The sequence below is a fragment of the Scyliorhinus torazame genome, chromosome 17, assembly GCF_047496885.1.
Source record: "Scyliorhinus torazame isolate Kashiwa2021f chromosome 17, sScyTor2.1, whole genome shotgun sequence".
NCBI lineage: Eukaryota > Metazoa > Chordata > Chondrichthyes > Carcharhiniformes > Scyliorhinidae > Scyliorhinus > Scyliorhinus torazame.
The window spans coordinates 85,296,696-85,311,075 of NC_092723.1; the positions used below are offsets into that span (position 1 = coordinate 85,296,696).

Sequence of the window (14,380 nt, forward strand, 5' to 3'; positions counted from 1 at the left end):
GGCACAAACGTTACCTGCCACCTATGAGCCAAAGTCTGTATTGTTGTCCAGGTCCTCTTGCATACAGCAAGGACTGCTTTCATTCTCTGAAGAATTGCGAATGGTAGTGAACATGTGCAATCATCAGCAAACATTCCCACTTCTGATCTTATGATGGAGGAAAGATTAATGAAGCAGTAGCTGAGATTACACCAACCCCCTTTTCTTTAAACTGCCTACGAAGCTCTGTCAAAGTGTCTGGTAAAACACCAAAGCATTTTGGGGTATTTTATTACATTGCAAATTGTTGTTGCTGTTTTTAGACTTACAAAACTGGAGAGCATTATACTGGTAAAGTAGGTAGTGTGCAAGGGGGAGAGAGTTTAATCCAGCAACATTCAGTATTACCACCATTTCCATAACCATCTCAGTGAGGCATACATTGAAGCCAGTCAGGTTTGCATTGTGCTGATCCAGGTCTATTGCGCTTAACACAGTGAGGCTAGCAACAGTAACCGTAACAAATTGAATGGCATTTAATTACTTCAAGTAAAGCAAATCATCTTAGCCAGATCACAGAAGAACCTGGATTCTGCTGGGTCAGGATCCCACTTTGGTCACAGATCCACTTGGGCTCTGCTCGATCTATCTTGTTTTTTCCTGTTTGCCACACTGGGAACCAGATAGACTGGCACGGTGCTTTAAGAGAGTACCGTGCAGAGTTTCACACAAACTATTCAACGATCTCAGTGCTTAAAATGGAGCTGGCAAAAATAAAACATAATCCACCATTGCACTGAACAGAACTAAACTTCACGAAACGTAACTGAATGAGTAAGAATCTGGAGTAGATTTCTGTGTATCAGTGAAAGGAGAAAGCAAATCAGCTGGTGGAAGATCATCAACACAGCTTTATAAACCTGCAGCTTTATGTCCCCCTCAACATTCTTTCCAGGAAAAATAGTTCAGTCTCCACCCCAGACAAGCCCCCCCCCCCCCCCACTCCTACCCTCCCAACTCCCCATCCTTCCCCAAGGTAAACAGGCTCAGAATTCAGATATGCTATTAATTACCATTGATTCCCAAAATGCAGTTCCTCCACTCGCAGCCAATAAAAACAGGGTAATTATGAAGATTTGCACTTCAGTCACATCAATTCTGATTGGGTGAGAAAAGCAGAAATCAGTATTAGAGCCACTCATTGGTAATTAGTGCATCCCAAGCGAAGCAACTGCAGCTCCATCATGCACCAAACCAATAGAGTAACGTGCTCCATTAGTCCGCTTTGCACTCTAGCTAACACACCATTCGCAATTCATCAGCATGAAGTCTCTTTGACCATCAAGAGCAACTCGCTCCTCCAGAAGAAGAGGCAGTCTGCACCAAGTTAGTCAATCTCAATTTGGGATAATGACAGCCTTATTCTAATCGGCCTCAGTGCCTTTAGGCTGAGAAAGAGGTCAAGAGCTCCTTCTCCTGAATGCCATCCAGCTGTCTCTACTGAAAGCATGTGCCTGGTGAGGGGAGTTGGGTGTTTAAAAATCGGGCTCAGCTGGAGCTCTTGAAATGGAATACCTGCTGATGCTAATCCCATTGTAAAGAATGGATGTTGAGTAAGGCACCAGCATGCTGCTGGGGGCTAAAGTACAGTTCATGTCCCAGTGAGGGCTCATCACCACCAGAGGACAAAGGGAGACAGAGATTAAATGCAAGACATTCTGGTACTACAGTTTAAAAAAGTATCTTGCAAACGACTAAAATCCTAGACTACCCCCCACACACATACACACATACTGAGCTTCAGAGCCCCGAGAATTTAACTTGGTGCTTCACATCACCCAGCCAATTTAAAGAATTTGGATGCAGTGCAACTTTAATGGAAGCCATGTGTTTCTGCACTGGAGTCTTGACAGCCCTTTCAAGGGTTAATTATCAATGGTATATGATGGGAATCTAGGGGGTCTGAAGAGGTGAAAGGTGTTACTGATTGGCTACGGTGTGTGATAGAGGAGCAGTCTGATTGGTTACAGTCAACATGCAGTCACCCAAAATGCTGGTGTTTACCGGAATATTCCACAGTGAAGGCCCCACAATCACTGTCACAACTTGTGCAACTACAATACAGAGCTGAGCTTCTGTGACATCGAATCTGTCAGTTAGAGAATCATAAAACAATGAAACACCATAAACAAGAAAAACAGAACTAGATGCAAAGAAGCACTGCGCTAGAGTAACGCTGCTCAATGGAACAGTTCACAGTGCAGTTTAACTCCCTGCTAGAGGGGCACAGGCCTTGCTGTCAGCCAACTGACAGCACTGAGGGACACAACACTGGCTGCAGCTTGTGGCTCCACCAGAGGCAGAGTCAAAAACAGGCAGTGCAATTTACACTTGAGTTCTTTGAAATAGTGAAAAACTAGGTGCCTGACCACATTGTGTCTGGTGACTACAGTTAAAACACACATCCATGCTGAAGCTCATTAGTGTTTGAACTTCATTTATCAGCTAAAGATCAGTGAGCATCTGAGTTTTACATACCTGCATAAAGAGATAGAAGAACAGGTGAGATACACAATGTTACATAGGATATGCAGCATAGAAGAGGCGGTTTGTCCCAACGGGCTCATGCTCCACTCGGGCCTTCCTGTGTGTTCAGGGAGCTCAGACAGGCCACCACAGGGAGTGTGTTTGTGGATCTGGATTTTCATTTTTCAGAAGGCAGTGTGCTTCACTATCTCCCCAGCACCTATTTAATACTCACATCCCAAAGCGCAGTGTCCCAGAGACATATGTCTGCCAGTGTGCACAGTAGAACATGAAGACTCCAGCAAAGCAGCAGAAGAACATCCAGTCTGGGTTCGTGCCCAGCTGCACAGCGATGCAGATTCCAAGGACCACAAAGACTGGAATGGAAATGAGCAGAATTTACTATGTAAAAAAGACATCGACCACAAGGATAAAGCACACCTCCCATCTGTAGATGGTCTAGCACCATCACTGCAGCCCCAAAAACAGTTCTGTTAAGGAGCACAGTATCCAAGATTAAACCAGGTCTGCAAGCCTATCTAAGAACAGCGAGGAACAACATCACACCTTCCAGTCCATCGCTCTATTCAATTCAGCCACCAGGGATATCACAATAGATGTTAAGAAATCAGGCACATTTTTCCCTCAACACAAATCCCTGCGTAACCCTCAGGCAGAGGTTACGGAATACCTCCCTCAATGTGGCACTTTGGGGCTTCAAATACAAAGATGGGAATGTAGAGAGAAGCTGGAGCTGCTCTATTGAACAGAGACAAACTCATCAGGGTTTAAGGTATTCGAACTGAATGCGTGAAACATTTGCTACAAATTAGATGAATAGCAGAGATAGAATTGAATAGATTTGACCAATAGCCATTCGTTATAATTGCAAAATGACCAGGGTTGGTAACTACACCTTGCAGGCTACTTAACTTTTAGATGAGATCAGCAAAACAGAAAAGGAGCTTTGCCCTAATAAAATATACGACAAAGACAGAGAAGAAAAATCAACTAAAAGAAGTTTAGATGGAGCTAAGACACAGCATGAGACAGAAAACAACGATGAGAGTTGTTCAAACCTACTAACAATAGTTGTAGTGTAGGGAAGAGTATACATCAGGGAATTAGAGGTGCTTGCAATAAGGGTAATATAGTAATCCTGAGGGACTTTAATCTTCAGCTAGACAAAGTACAGCATCTTTGCAGCAATAACATGAAGGACAAGGTCCTGGAACTTGTACAAGATAGTTTTCAGTATATCGAGGAACCAACTAGAAAACATAGGTTTTTGCATAGAGTATTATGCAATGAGAAAAGGTTAACTAGTGGCCTCGTCGGAAAGGGGCCTCCAGGGAAGAATGTCCATAATATGATAGAATTTTATATGGAGATTGAAACTGACACAGTTACGTCCAAAACCAAAGTCTTAAATCTAAACAAAGAAAACTATATGCAGTTAAAGTAAATTGGGAAGCTAGATTAAAAGTGTGACAGTAGATGATCAATGGCTGACATTTAAAGAATTAATACGTTAACCGGAGACAAATATGTATTACTTCAAGCCATAAAAAAATGACCAAAGTACTGCAATCAAGGAGAGTTAATACGTCATTAGTGAGACTCGGAGTCGTCTTGAGATGAGGGGATTGTCGTACGAGGCGAGATCGCAAAGACTTGGTTTCTATTCCTAGAATTTGGAAGAATGAGATATGATCCAAACCAGCACTGGGCAGGGGCCGCCCAGCAGGCCTGGCCAGCACTGGGCAGGGGCCGCCCAGCAGGCCTGGCCAGCACTGGGCAGGGGCCGCCCAGCAGGCCTGGCCAGCACTGGGCAGGGGCCGCCCAGCAGGCCTGGCCAGCACTGGGCAGGGGCCGCCCAGCAGGCCTGGCCAGCACTGGGCAGGGGCCGCCCAGCAGGCCTGGCCAGCACTGGGCAGGGGCCGCCCAGCAGGCCTGGCCAGCACTGGGCAGGGGCCGCCCAGCAGGCCTGGCCAGCACTGGGCAGGGGCCGCCCAGCAGGCCTGGCCAGCACTGGGCAGGGGCCGCCCAGCAGGCCTGGCCAGCACTGGGCAGGGGCCGCCCAGCAGGCCTGGCCAGCACTGGGCAGGGGCCGCCCAGCAGGCCTGGCCAGCACTGGGCAGGGGCCGCCCAGCAGGCCTGGCCAGCACTGGGCAGGGGCCGCCCAGCAGGCCTGGCCAGCACTGGGCAGGGGCCGCCCAGCAGGCCTGGCCAGCACTGGGCAGGGGCCGCCCAGCAGGCCTGGCCAGCACTGGGCAGGGGCCGCCCAGCAGGCCTGGCCAGCACTGGGCAGGGGCCGCCCAGCAGGCCTGGCCAGCACTGGGCAGGGGCCGCCCAGCAGGCCTGGCCAGCACTGGGCAGGGGCCGCCCAGCAGGCCTGGCCAGCACTGGGCAGGGGCCGCCCAGCAGGCCTGGCCAGCACTGGGCAGGGGCCGCCCAGCAGGCCTGGCCAGCACTGGGCAGGGGCCGCCCAGCAGGCCTGGCCAGCACTGGGCAGGGGCCGCCCAGCAGGCCTGGCCAGCACTGGGCAGGGGCCGCCCAGCAGGCCTGGCCAACACCAGGCACAGAGGTAAGTTGGGTCAGTGTGATCAGCATTCCTTGTTTATAAATTCACTTGGATGTGCTGGTTGCTGCATTGTTGGGCATGTTTTAGGGCCACCCATCGTTCTCAGCCTCATCCTTCGTTATTTCAACACCATGCAGTATGTCTGGTACTCATTTCTCCTCCCCTTGTGCAGCACTTTATTATTGCCCGAATTAACTTTCATCTCCCAGTCTTCTTCCCACATATATATTTTATTCAGCTCACTCTGTAATTTGAGTTGCCAGCTAAAATTCTACTGCCCCTCCCTGCTTGGTACAACCTATGATTTTGACCAATTTTGGAATCCTTGTTTTATACCCTTCATCCAATTTCACAACAATCTTCAATCTCATGGCTTTGAGTTGATCAATGCCCTTTCATGTAGAGATTTTTGAAAGTCTAATTTTGATAAGTTATAGTATTGCACAGCCCATGTGGGATTGTTGCTTAAAGAACAGGTGGCACAGTGTTTAGTACTGCTGCATCACAGCACCAGGGACCTAGGTTCAATTCTAGCCTCGAGTGCTAGTCTGTGTGGAGTTTGCACTTTCTTCCTGTGTCGGTTTCCTCCGGGTGCTCCGATTTCCTCGCACAATCCAAAGATTTGCAGGTTAGGTGGATTAGCCATGTTAAACTGTCCTTTAGTGTCCAGGGAGGTTAGATGGGCCAAGTGCTGGCAAACGGGATTAGGATTGGCAGATCGGGTGTTTTTCATGCATCGGTGTAGACTCGATGGGCTGAAGGGCCTCTTTTGTGCTGAATTATTGTGTGATTGTCACATGAACATACAAATTAGAAGGAGTAGGTCACTTGGCCTCTCGATCCTGCCCCACCATTCAGTAAAATCATTGACTGATCGGATTGTAACCTCAATCCCACATCCCGGTCGACCCTCGATAACCTTTCATCCCCTTGTTAATCAAACATTTAGTCAAGTTCTCTCTTAAGCTTCAGTGGACACGTTCAGCCCATCTAACCTTTCTTCATAAGAAACCTACCTGCCCATTCCAGATATTAGTCTAGCAAACTTCTGAACTTCTTCCAATGCATTTACAACTTTCTTTAAATAATATCATGATTCCGGGTCCAACCTCAACAGGGGTGAGGATACTGGACAGAAATCCCCAAATTTTATTTTAATTTTGTAAGACTGTGAAGAAAGGATACCTCACCCCAGGAGTGTTTCTACAAAGCAATATGGTTATGGGATTTTAAAACAAACTTTATTACTGGCACAGTATTAAAATATCTTTAACATCACACAAGAAAAAAAGCTTACAAATACTCCTTAAACAATGCTAATCAAAACAGTGGCACAATAACATAGATAGACATAGAACATAGAATTTTAGTGCAGAAGGAGGCCATTCGGCCCATCGAGACTGCACCTGCTCTTGGAAAGAGCACCCTATCCAAGGTCAACACCTACACCCAATCCCCATAGCCCAGTAACCCCACCCAACACTAAGGGCAATTTTGGACACTAAGGGCAATTTATCATGGCCAATCCACCTAACCTGCACATCTTTGGACTGTGGGAAGAAACCGGAGGAAACCCACGCACATACGGGGAGGATGTGCAGACTCCGCACAGACAGTGACCCAAGCCGGAATCGAACCTGGGACCCTGGAGCTGTGAAGCAATTGTGCTATCCACAATGCTACCGTGCTGTCCCTTAATTGCTATCTTTATTTCCACTTAAACAAAACCATCTCAGGTCAACGCCACTTTTAAATAGTTAGCAGACCCAGGCATACTTGCTTAAGAAATGTTCTTTGAGACTCTTTTAAGAGGTAGACCTGAATCCTGTCAGAACAATACAAGGAGCTCTAGCTGAATCCTTCAGAAACTGTCCAAATGGGTTGACTTCCAGGACTAACAAAAACTCTGCTTGGAAAGAAACTGCTAGTCTGTCTACAGACAGATCTTCAACTGAACTGTATCAAGAGCAGATGCATGACTTCTGTTCACACCCCAATTTAAAAGTAAACTATTTTTCTTCAAAATGCCTGATGCTCTATCTCCTCCCCTTAGTTACATCTTACCAAGCTGAAACACAATGTCTCTAATGAACTGCTCCACAGGGAACCATCTTAATCGAAACAAAAATAAAATCCATTAGTCCAAGTTTTCACAATGCTTTAATTACACCTCTGGCTCTCAGAAAGTCTAGCTATCTTGACAACCATGATTTTTAAAAACACCACTGCAGCGGTCACACTCAGACTAATTTAGGCTTTTAACCCCTACTGCACCAAATACATATAATACATCGGAAATTCCTACATTCATCACAACAAGGAGGCCAATGCTGTACACAATACTCCAGATGTGGACTCACTAATGCTTTGTATAACTGAGGCAAATCCTCCCTACTTTTGTATTCAATTCTCCTCACGTGATAATTTCCTAATTACTTGCTGTACATGCATACTAGCCTGTGATAGTAGCATGTGATTCACACACTAGGACACCCAGATCCCTTTGCATCCTCTTGCCATTTAGATATACTTTTTTTTTCCCCCACCAAAATGGACAATTTCACACTCTCCCACATTGTACAGGAGAGAGAAAGGAATAAAATGATATGGTGATAGGGTGAGATGAAGTATGATGAGAAGAGAAATGGCCACTGCAGTCAAATGGTCCATTTCCGGACTGTTAATTCTACACAATTCCCTCAGTACTCGAACCGCTTACCCCCTTTTTGAGTAATTTGGGATTTCCATCTCCTCTCTGTCAATGCCATTCATTTTGCTCAAATTACACCTGCTTCGAAATAAATATTGTTCACATCTTCCCCATTGAAGGCATGGCGTAAGGAATTATTTAGAATATTGTGCATGTTGGGTGCATGAGGAGTACATTTTGCATTGTGCATAGCATTCATCTCTTCTGTTACTTGCTTTTGTTAATCCTATCATCGGATGCGGACCCCAGTAACGACCTAGAAGACCCCAATATTCCTCCATCCTGGTTTTAAAAACTTTCACCACCAGTCACTCTGCCAACTTGGTATCCAGATTACCACTATCCCTTTTTCATGAGCTTCTCTCTGGAGTGCAATTACATGGGGCATCAAATCCTCCTCAGCAGCAGTGAAAGCACCTTGTTATTTCACAAAGCTTGAATACAGGACCTCAGTTGAATCCATTAATATGCTTTCTACCCTGTTCTAGTGGGGTAGAAAGCAAGTGGGTTTGCTGTGGTTCTCCTAAGATACTGCTTATAATAACTTGCACACAAAAGGTTATATTCAGTACATAAAATACAAGTAAGTTCCTACCTGTGGAAAGTGAATCACAACCATGGTCAAACAGCTCTCCAAGAGGACTACTGCTATTGGTTCTTCTAGCCTGTTTCCCATCTATAGCATCGAGTGTCTGGTAGATAAACAGGCCCAGGGCACAGGCGAGGTAAGCCCATAGAGGTGCCTGCACAGTACAGAAAAAACAGAATGAGCCCAAAAGCAGCAGCAAACCAATGCACCAGGAGGGGAGTGAAAGAATGGATTAAGAGCATCACACACGAAACACTGACGGAACTTTAAAGTAACATTAGTTTAAAATGATTATTTTGCTATTGTAAACAATACACTGGATCACAAGTAACTGCAAGTAGAGAAATTACTAAATTTATCATAATAACTGTCCTTCATTGGCTACAAGGCATTTGGGATATGTTGAGGTGCTGAAAGGTGCTGTACAAACAACTCCACTCAATGTACTTACCCAATTCAAGCATCTGAGGCATTGTCTAACAACAGGGGATGGGAGGGATAATATTACAACAGGATGCCTCCCTCCCGTGGGAGCAATATGGTGGCCCTACTGAAATCTAAAGCTGAGTGAGGAGAGAAATCACAGGCACAGGCCTAATAAGATGCTCCACAAGATTGATATAGTTGAGGAGTTTGGAATTAAGGGAGTGATGGAGGATGGCAGTGATATAGACCATAAGATATCAGAACGAGGCCATTCGACCCATCAGGTCTGCTCTGCCTGATGTAGAGACAACAGGAAGCACCTAATACTAAGCATGAGGACAAGATGGACATGTTATTCACAATGAAATTTTACAGACAACAATCGGTCAATAAGCAAGGGTTCCATCCAATTCAAGTGAGGCAACAATCAAACCTCATGAAATAACAGAAAATGCTGCAAAAACTCAGGCCTGGCAGCATCTGTGGAGAAAGAAACAGTGTTAACGCTTCCACTCCAATATGACACTTCTTTGGAACTTCATTGCAGATTACCAGCATCTGCAGTAGTTTGCTTTCATCAGAATCAGACCTCATTGTTGGGCATGACTGTGAATTGAAGGATGCCCTTCAGCTCCATGAGTCTCCTCTCCAAACCCAACCCCTCGATACCTAAAAGAAGTCCACACATCTCGGGTATGCTAATATAGTGGTCTTGTTACTGGGCCAGTAATGCCAAGGCCTAGAACAATGATCCAGAGACAAGTTCAAACCCACCACACCACTGAGGAATTTAATGTTGGTTAGTTAAATCTGGAATAAAAAGCTAGCATCAGTAATGGAGTTACCAGATTGTCATAAAAAAAACCTTTTGAGTCACTTACATCCTTTAGGGAAGGAAATTTGACTTCAGTGCACAAGGCAAGGCTGAGGTTTTCACAATAATCTCCAACCAGAAGTGCCCAGTGACTGATTTAGCTCACCGATGCAGTCATCACAAAAACCTGTCTTCACCAATTTGATTCACTTTGTGCGATAAAGTAGTGTTAAAAGTGACTGATTATAGCAAAGGCTATCGGGTCCTGACAATATCCCAGCTTTACTGGTGGGAGACTGGTTCTCCAGAACCAGCTGTGCCTTTAGCCAAATTACTTAGCTACAACACAGGCAACTACCCAACAATGTGGAAAATTGCTAAGTGTGGGCTGACCACAAGAGCAAGACAAATCTAATCCGGCCAATTGCCACCCCAGAAGTCTATTCTCAATCAAAGTGCTGGCTGGGAGTTTGTGTGCAGAACTGCACATACTCACCAATAACCTCTTCACTGACACTCAGTTTGGGTTCTGCTAGGACCAGTCAGCACCAAACTTCATTAAAGATTTGGTTCAAACCTGAACAAAAGGATAGAATTCAAGAGATAAGATGAGGGGAGAGGGAGAAGGCAGGTTTTGACCAAGTATGGCATCAACCAGCCCTAGCAAAACTGAAGTTAATGGAAATCAGGGGAAAACTTTTCACCAATTGAAGTAATAACTATTACGATCCCAGACCAGACCCCACCAGTGTCTAGGGCACTGGACAGAAACCCCAATATTTTATTTTAAAATTGTAAGACTGTGAGGAAAGGATACCTCACTCCCAAGAGTGATTGCACCAAGAAATAGAGATATGGCAGATTAAATCAAACTATTACTGATACTAACAGTATCAAAATATCTTGAACATCACACAAGAAAATAGCTTACAATTACCTCTGAAACAATGCTACTCAATACAGTGAATACATTACCCTCAAGTACCCCTTTATTCCCACTCAAACAAGGAAAAAAACTATCCCAGTTTTCAATCCACTATTAAATACCATCAGCACTCAAGAATACTTGCTTTACTGAGATGCTCTTGGAGAAAGAAATATATTTTGACACTGTTTTAAAGAAAAGATCTCACTCCTGCCAGACCCATGCAGAAACTCTGGCTGCATTTCTTCAGAAGCTGTTTTTCAGCTGCCATTGTTCTCAGACAAGTTTGCACTGTTTTAAAGGCCGTTAACCTATTAACTGAACTGCAGTGCAAACAAACTGCTTCACTTCTAGTCACAGCTTCCTTCAGCTCACAACTGAACTGCTTTCTGCAAAAATGCCTGTAACAACATCATCTTACCAAGCTGAAATCTAATTAAGTCCACAGGGAATCATAGATTACATAGAACATAGTGCAGAAGGAGGCCATTTGGCCCATCGAGTCTGCACCGACCCACATTGATCCCTCACTTCCACCCTATCCCCGCAACCCAATAACCCCTCCCAACCCTTATGGACACTACGGGCAATTTAGCATGGCCAATCCACCTAACCTGCACGTCTTTGGACTGTGGGAGGAAACCGGAGCACCCGGAGGAAACCCACGCGGACACGGGGAGAACGTGCAAACTCCGCACAGACAGTGACCCAGCGGGGAATCGAACCTGGGACCCTGGCGCTGTGAAGCCACAGTGCTATCCACTTGTGCTGCCCTCTTAATCCTCTTAATCAAAGCAACATTCTATGCACCCAAGTCTTTTATGATGTGTTAATTGCAGCCCTGAGACCCAAAAACTTTGTTTTCTTTCAAACCAGGATTTCAGGACCAGTGAGGAAGGAGGATAATTATGGCTAATTTCGGGAACCTTGGATAACAAGGGATATTGTGAGCCTAGTCCAAAAGAAAAAGGGCAAGAAGGCTGGGAAGTAGTAAGGAACTTAAGTAGTCAGGAGGGCTAAAAGGGGTCAAGAAAAGTAATTAGCAAACAGGATGAAGGAAAATCCCAAGGTGTTTTATACGTATAAAGAACGAGAGAGTAGCCAGGGAAAGGGTTGGCCTACTCAAGGCCAGGGTACGGAATCTATGCGTGGAGCCAGAGAAAATGGGTGAGGTACTAAATAATAATAATAATCTTTATTGGTGTCACAAGTAGGCTTACATTAACACTGCAATGAGGTAACTGTGAAAATCCCCTAGTTGCCACACTCCGGTGCCTGCTCGGGTTCACTGAGAGAGAATTCAGAATGTCCAATACACCTAACAAACACGTTTTCAGGACTTGTGGGAGGAAACCAGAGCACACGGAGGAAACCCACGGGGAGAAATTGCCGACTCCGCACAGACAGTGACCCAAGCCGGGAGTCGAACCCGGTCCCTGGCGCTGTAAAGCAACAGTGCTACCATGCCGCCCGGAGTACTTTGCATCAGTATTCAGCAAAATGGACTTGGTAGATGATGAGTCTGGGGAAGGGTGTGTAGAGAGTCTGGGTCACATTGAGGTGGTGTTGGGCATCTTGAAAAACATTAAGGTAGACAAGTCCCCAGGGCTTGATGGGATCTACCCCAGGATACTGAGGGAGGTCAGGGGGGAAATTGCTAGGCATTGACAGAAATCTTTGTATCCTCACTGGCTACAGGTGAGGTCCCAGAGGACTGGAGAATAGCTAATGTTGTTCCTATGTTTAAGAAGGGTAGCAAGGATAATCCAGGAAATTACAGGCCGCTGAGTTTTACGTCAATGGTAAGGAAATTATTGGAGGGGCCAAGGTAGATTTTACTCCCAATTGGAAGCAAATGGACGGATTAGCGAAAGGCAGCATGATTGTGAAAGGGAGGTCGAGTCTCACTAACTTGATCGAGTTTTCCAAGGAAGTAACAAATATGATTGATGAGGGTAGGGCAATGGATGTTGTCTACATGGACTTCAGTAAGGCCTTCGACAAGGTCCCTCATGGCAGACTGGTACAGAAGGTGAAGTCACATGGGATCGGAGATGAGTGGCAAGGTGGCAGAGGGTAGGAGTAAAGGTGTGCTTTTCTGAATCAGAGTCATAGATGTTTAAAGCATGGAAACAGGCCCTTCAACCCAGCTTGTCCATGCCGCTCAGTTTCTTTCACTAAGCTAGTCCCACTTGCCTGCATATGGCCTATATCCTTCTACACGGGGCAGCACGGTAGCACAAGTGGATAGCACTGTGGCTTCACAGCTCCAGGGTCCCAAGTTCGATTCCCCGCTGGGTCACCGTCTGTGTGGAGTCTGCACGTTCTCCCAGTGTCTACGTGGGTTTCCTCCGGGTGCTCCGGTCTCCTCCCACAGTCCAAAGATGTGCAGGTTAGGTGGATTGGCCATGATAAATTGCCCTTAGTGACCAAAAAGGTTAGGAGTTATTGGGTTACGGGGATAGGGTGGAAATGAGGGCTTAAGTGGGTCGGTGCAGACCTGATGGGCTGAATGGCCTCCTTTTGCACTGTATGTTCTATGTTCTACACCCACTCTGTCCATGTAACTGTCTAACTGCTTTTTAAAGGGAAAATTTGTACCGGCCTCTGGCAGCCCATTCCAAATGCTCACCACCCTCTGAAGAAATTTCCCCTCTGGTCTGTTTTGTATCTCTCCCCTCTCTCCTTAAACCTATGCCCTCCAGTTCTAGACTTCTCTACCTTGAAGAAAATATGTCGACCATCTCCCTTATCGATGCTCCTCATTATTTTAGAGACCTCTATAAGGTCACCCCTAAGTCTCCCAAGCTCCAGGAAATAAAGTTCCAGCCTATCCAGCCTCTCCTTATAACTCAGACCATCAAGTCCTGGTGAAGTCACACTGTGTTCAGGTACACAGAGGGAGAATTCAGAATGTTCAATTCACCTAACAGCACGTCTTTCAGGGCTGATGGGAGGAAACCGGAGCACCCGGAGGAACCCCACACAGGTATGGGGAGAACGTGCAGACTCCGCATAATGATCCAAGCCCGGAATCGAACCAGGGACCCTGCCGCTGTGAAGCAACGGTGCTATCCACTGTGCTACCGTGCCACCCGTGATGTATTAAAGGAAATGAACGCAGATGCGGTCTGACCAAGACTCTGTCTGCAGAACTGAAACATAACTTTCTCTTTTTTTTAATGTAAAGAGATCTGGGGCACCGATAACTAATCACCCACAATCTCATTGAATGGCAGATTATTCTCAAGGATCTTAATGGCACAGTCCCATTGCTGTATTAGAAATGCACCTGAAGCAAGTGATTGATCTCCTGAGGTCATGTGGAAATCTGCATTTGCGCATCCCCATTTACCTTGCAAGATGCCACTGCACCCCAGCATGATTCCGGGTCCTAGCCAGAGTTTGCCTCCATTTTACTGCTGGGCGCCTGACTGGTGGTAGATCACCAGGTGAGTCCATCATTCTGGAAACCTGGTCCAGCTCAGAATGGTTTCAGAGGGAAAGGAAGTGTTGTCAGGTTATAGAACATAGAACAATACAGCGCAGTACAGGCCCTTCGGCCCACGATGTTGCACCGAAACAAAAGCCATCTAACCTACACTATGCCATTACCATCCATATGTTTATCCAATAAACTTTTAAATGCCCTCAATGTTGGCGAGTTCACTACTGTAGCAGGTAGGGCATTCCACGGCCTCACTACTCTTTGCATAAAGAACCTACCTCTGACCTCTGTCCTATATCTATTACCCCTCAGTTTAAAGTTATGTCCCCGCGGGAGAAGGCTCTCACTGTCCACCCTATCCAACCCCCGGGAGCAGGTT

The 14,380-nt window shown here is 46.0% G+C and overlaps 1 protein-coding gene across 2 annotated transcripts in view; it reads right to left on the reverse strand.

The window, feature by feature from the left end:
* Positions 1-14,380, reverse strand: part of LOC140393984 (choline/ethanolaminephosphotransferase 1-like) — a 52,034-nt gene that overhangs the window by 21,280 nt on the left and 16,374 nt on the right. The window contains exons 2-4 of one of the 2 annotated variants that reach the window (XM_072480704.1): positions 8,395-8,542; positions 2,741-2,882; positions 2,044-2,128 (exon numbers count right to left, since the gene is read on the reverse strand). In XM_072480704.1, coding sequence (XP_072336805.1) covers positions 2,044-2,128; positions 2,741-2,882; positions 8,395-8,542 — 375 coding nt within the window. Of the gene's footprint in view, positions 1-1,052; positions 1,138-2,043; positions 2,129-2,740; positions 2,883-8,394; positions 8,543-14,380 lie in introns of both variants that reach the window. The other variant, XM_072480703.1, reaches the window with a different exon arrangement.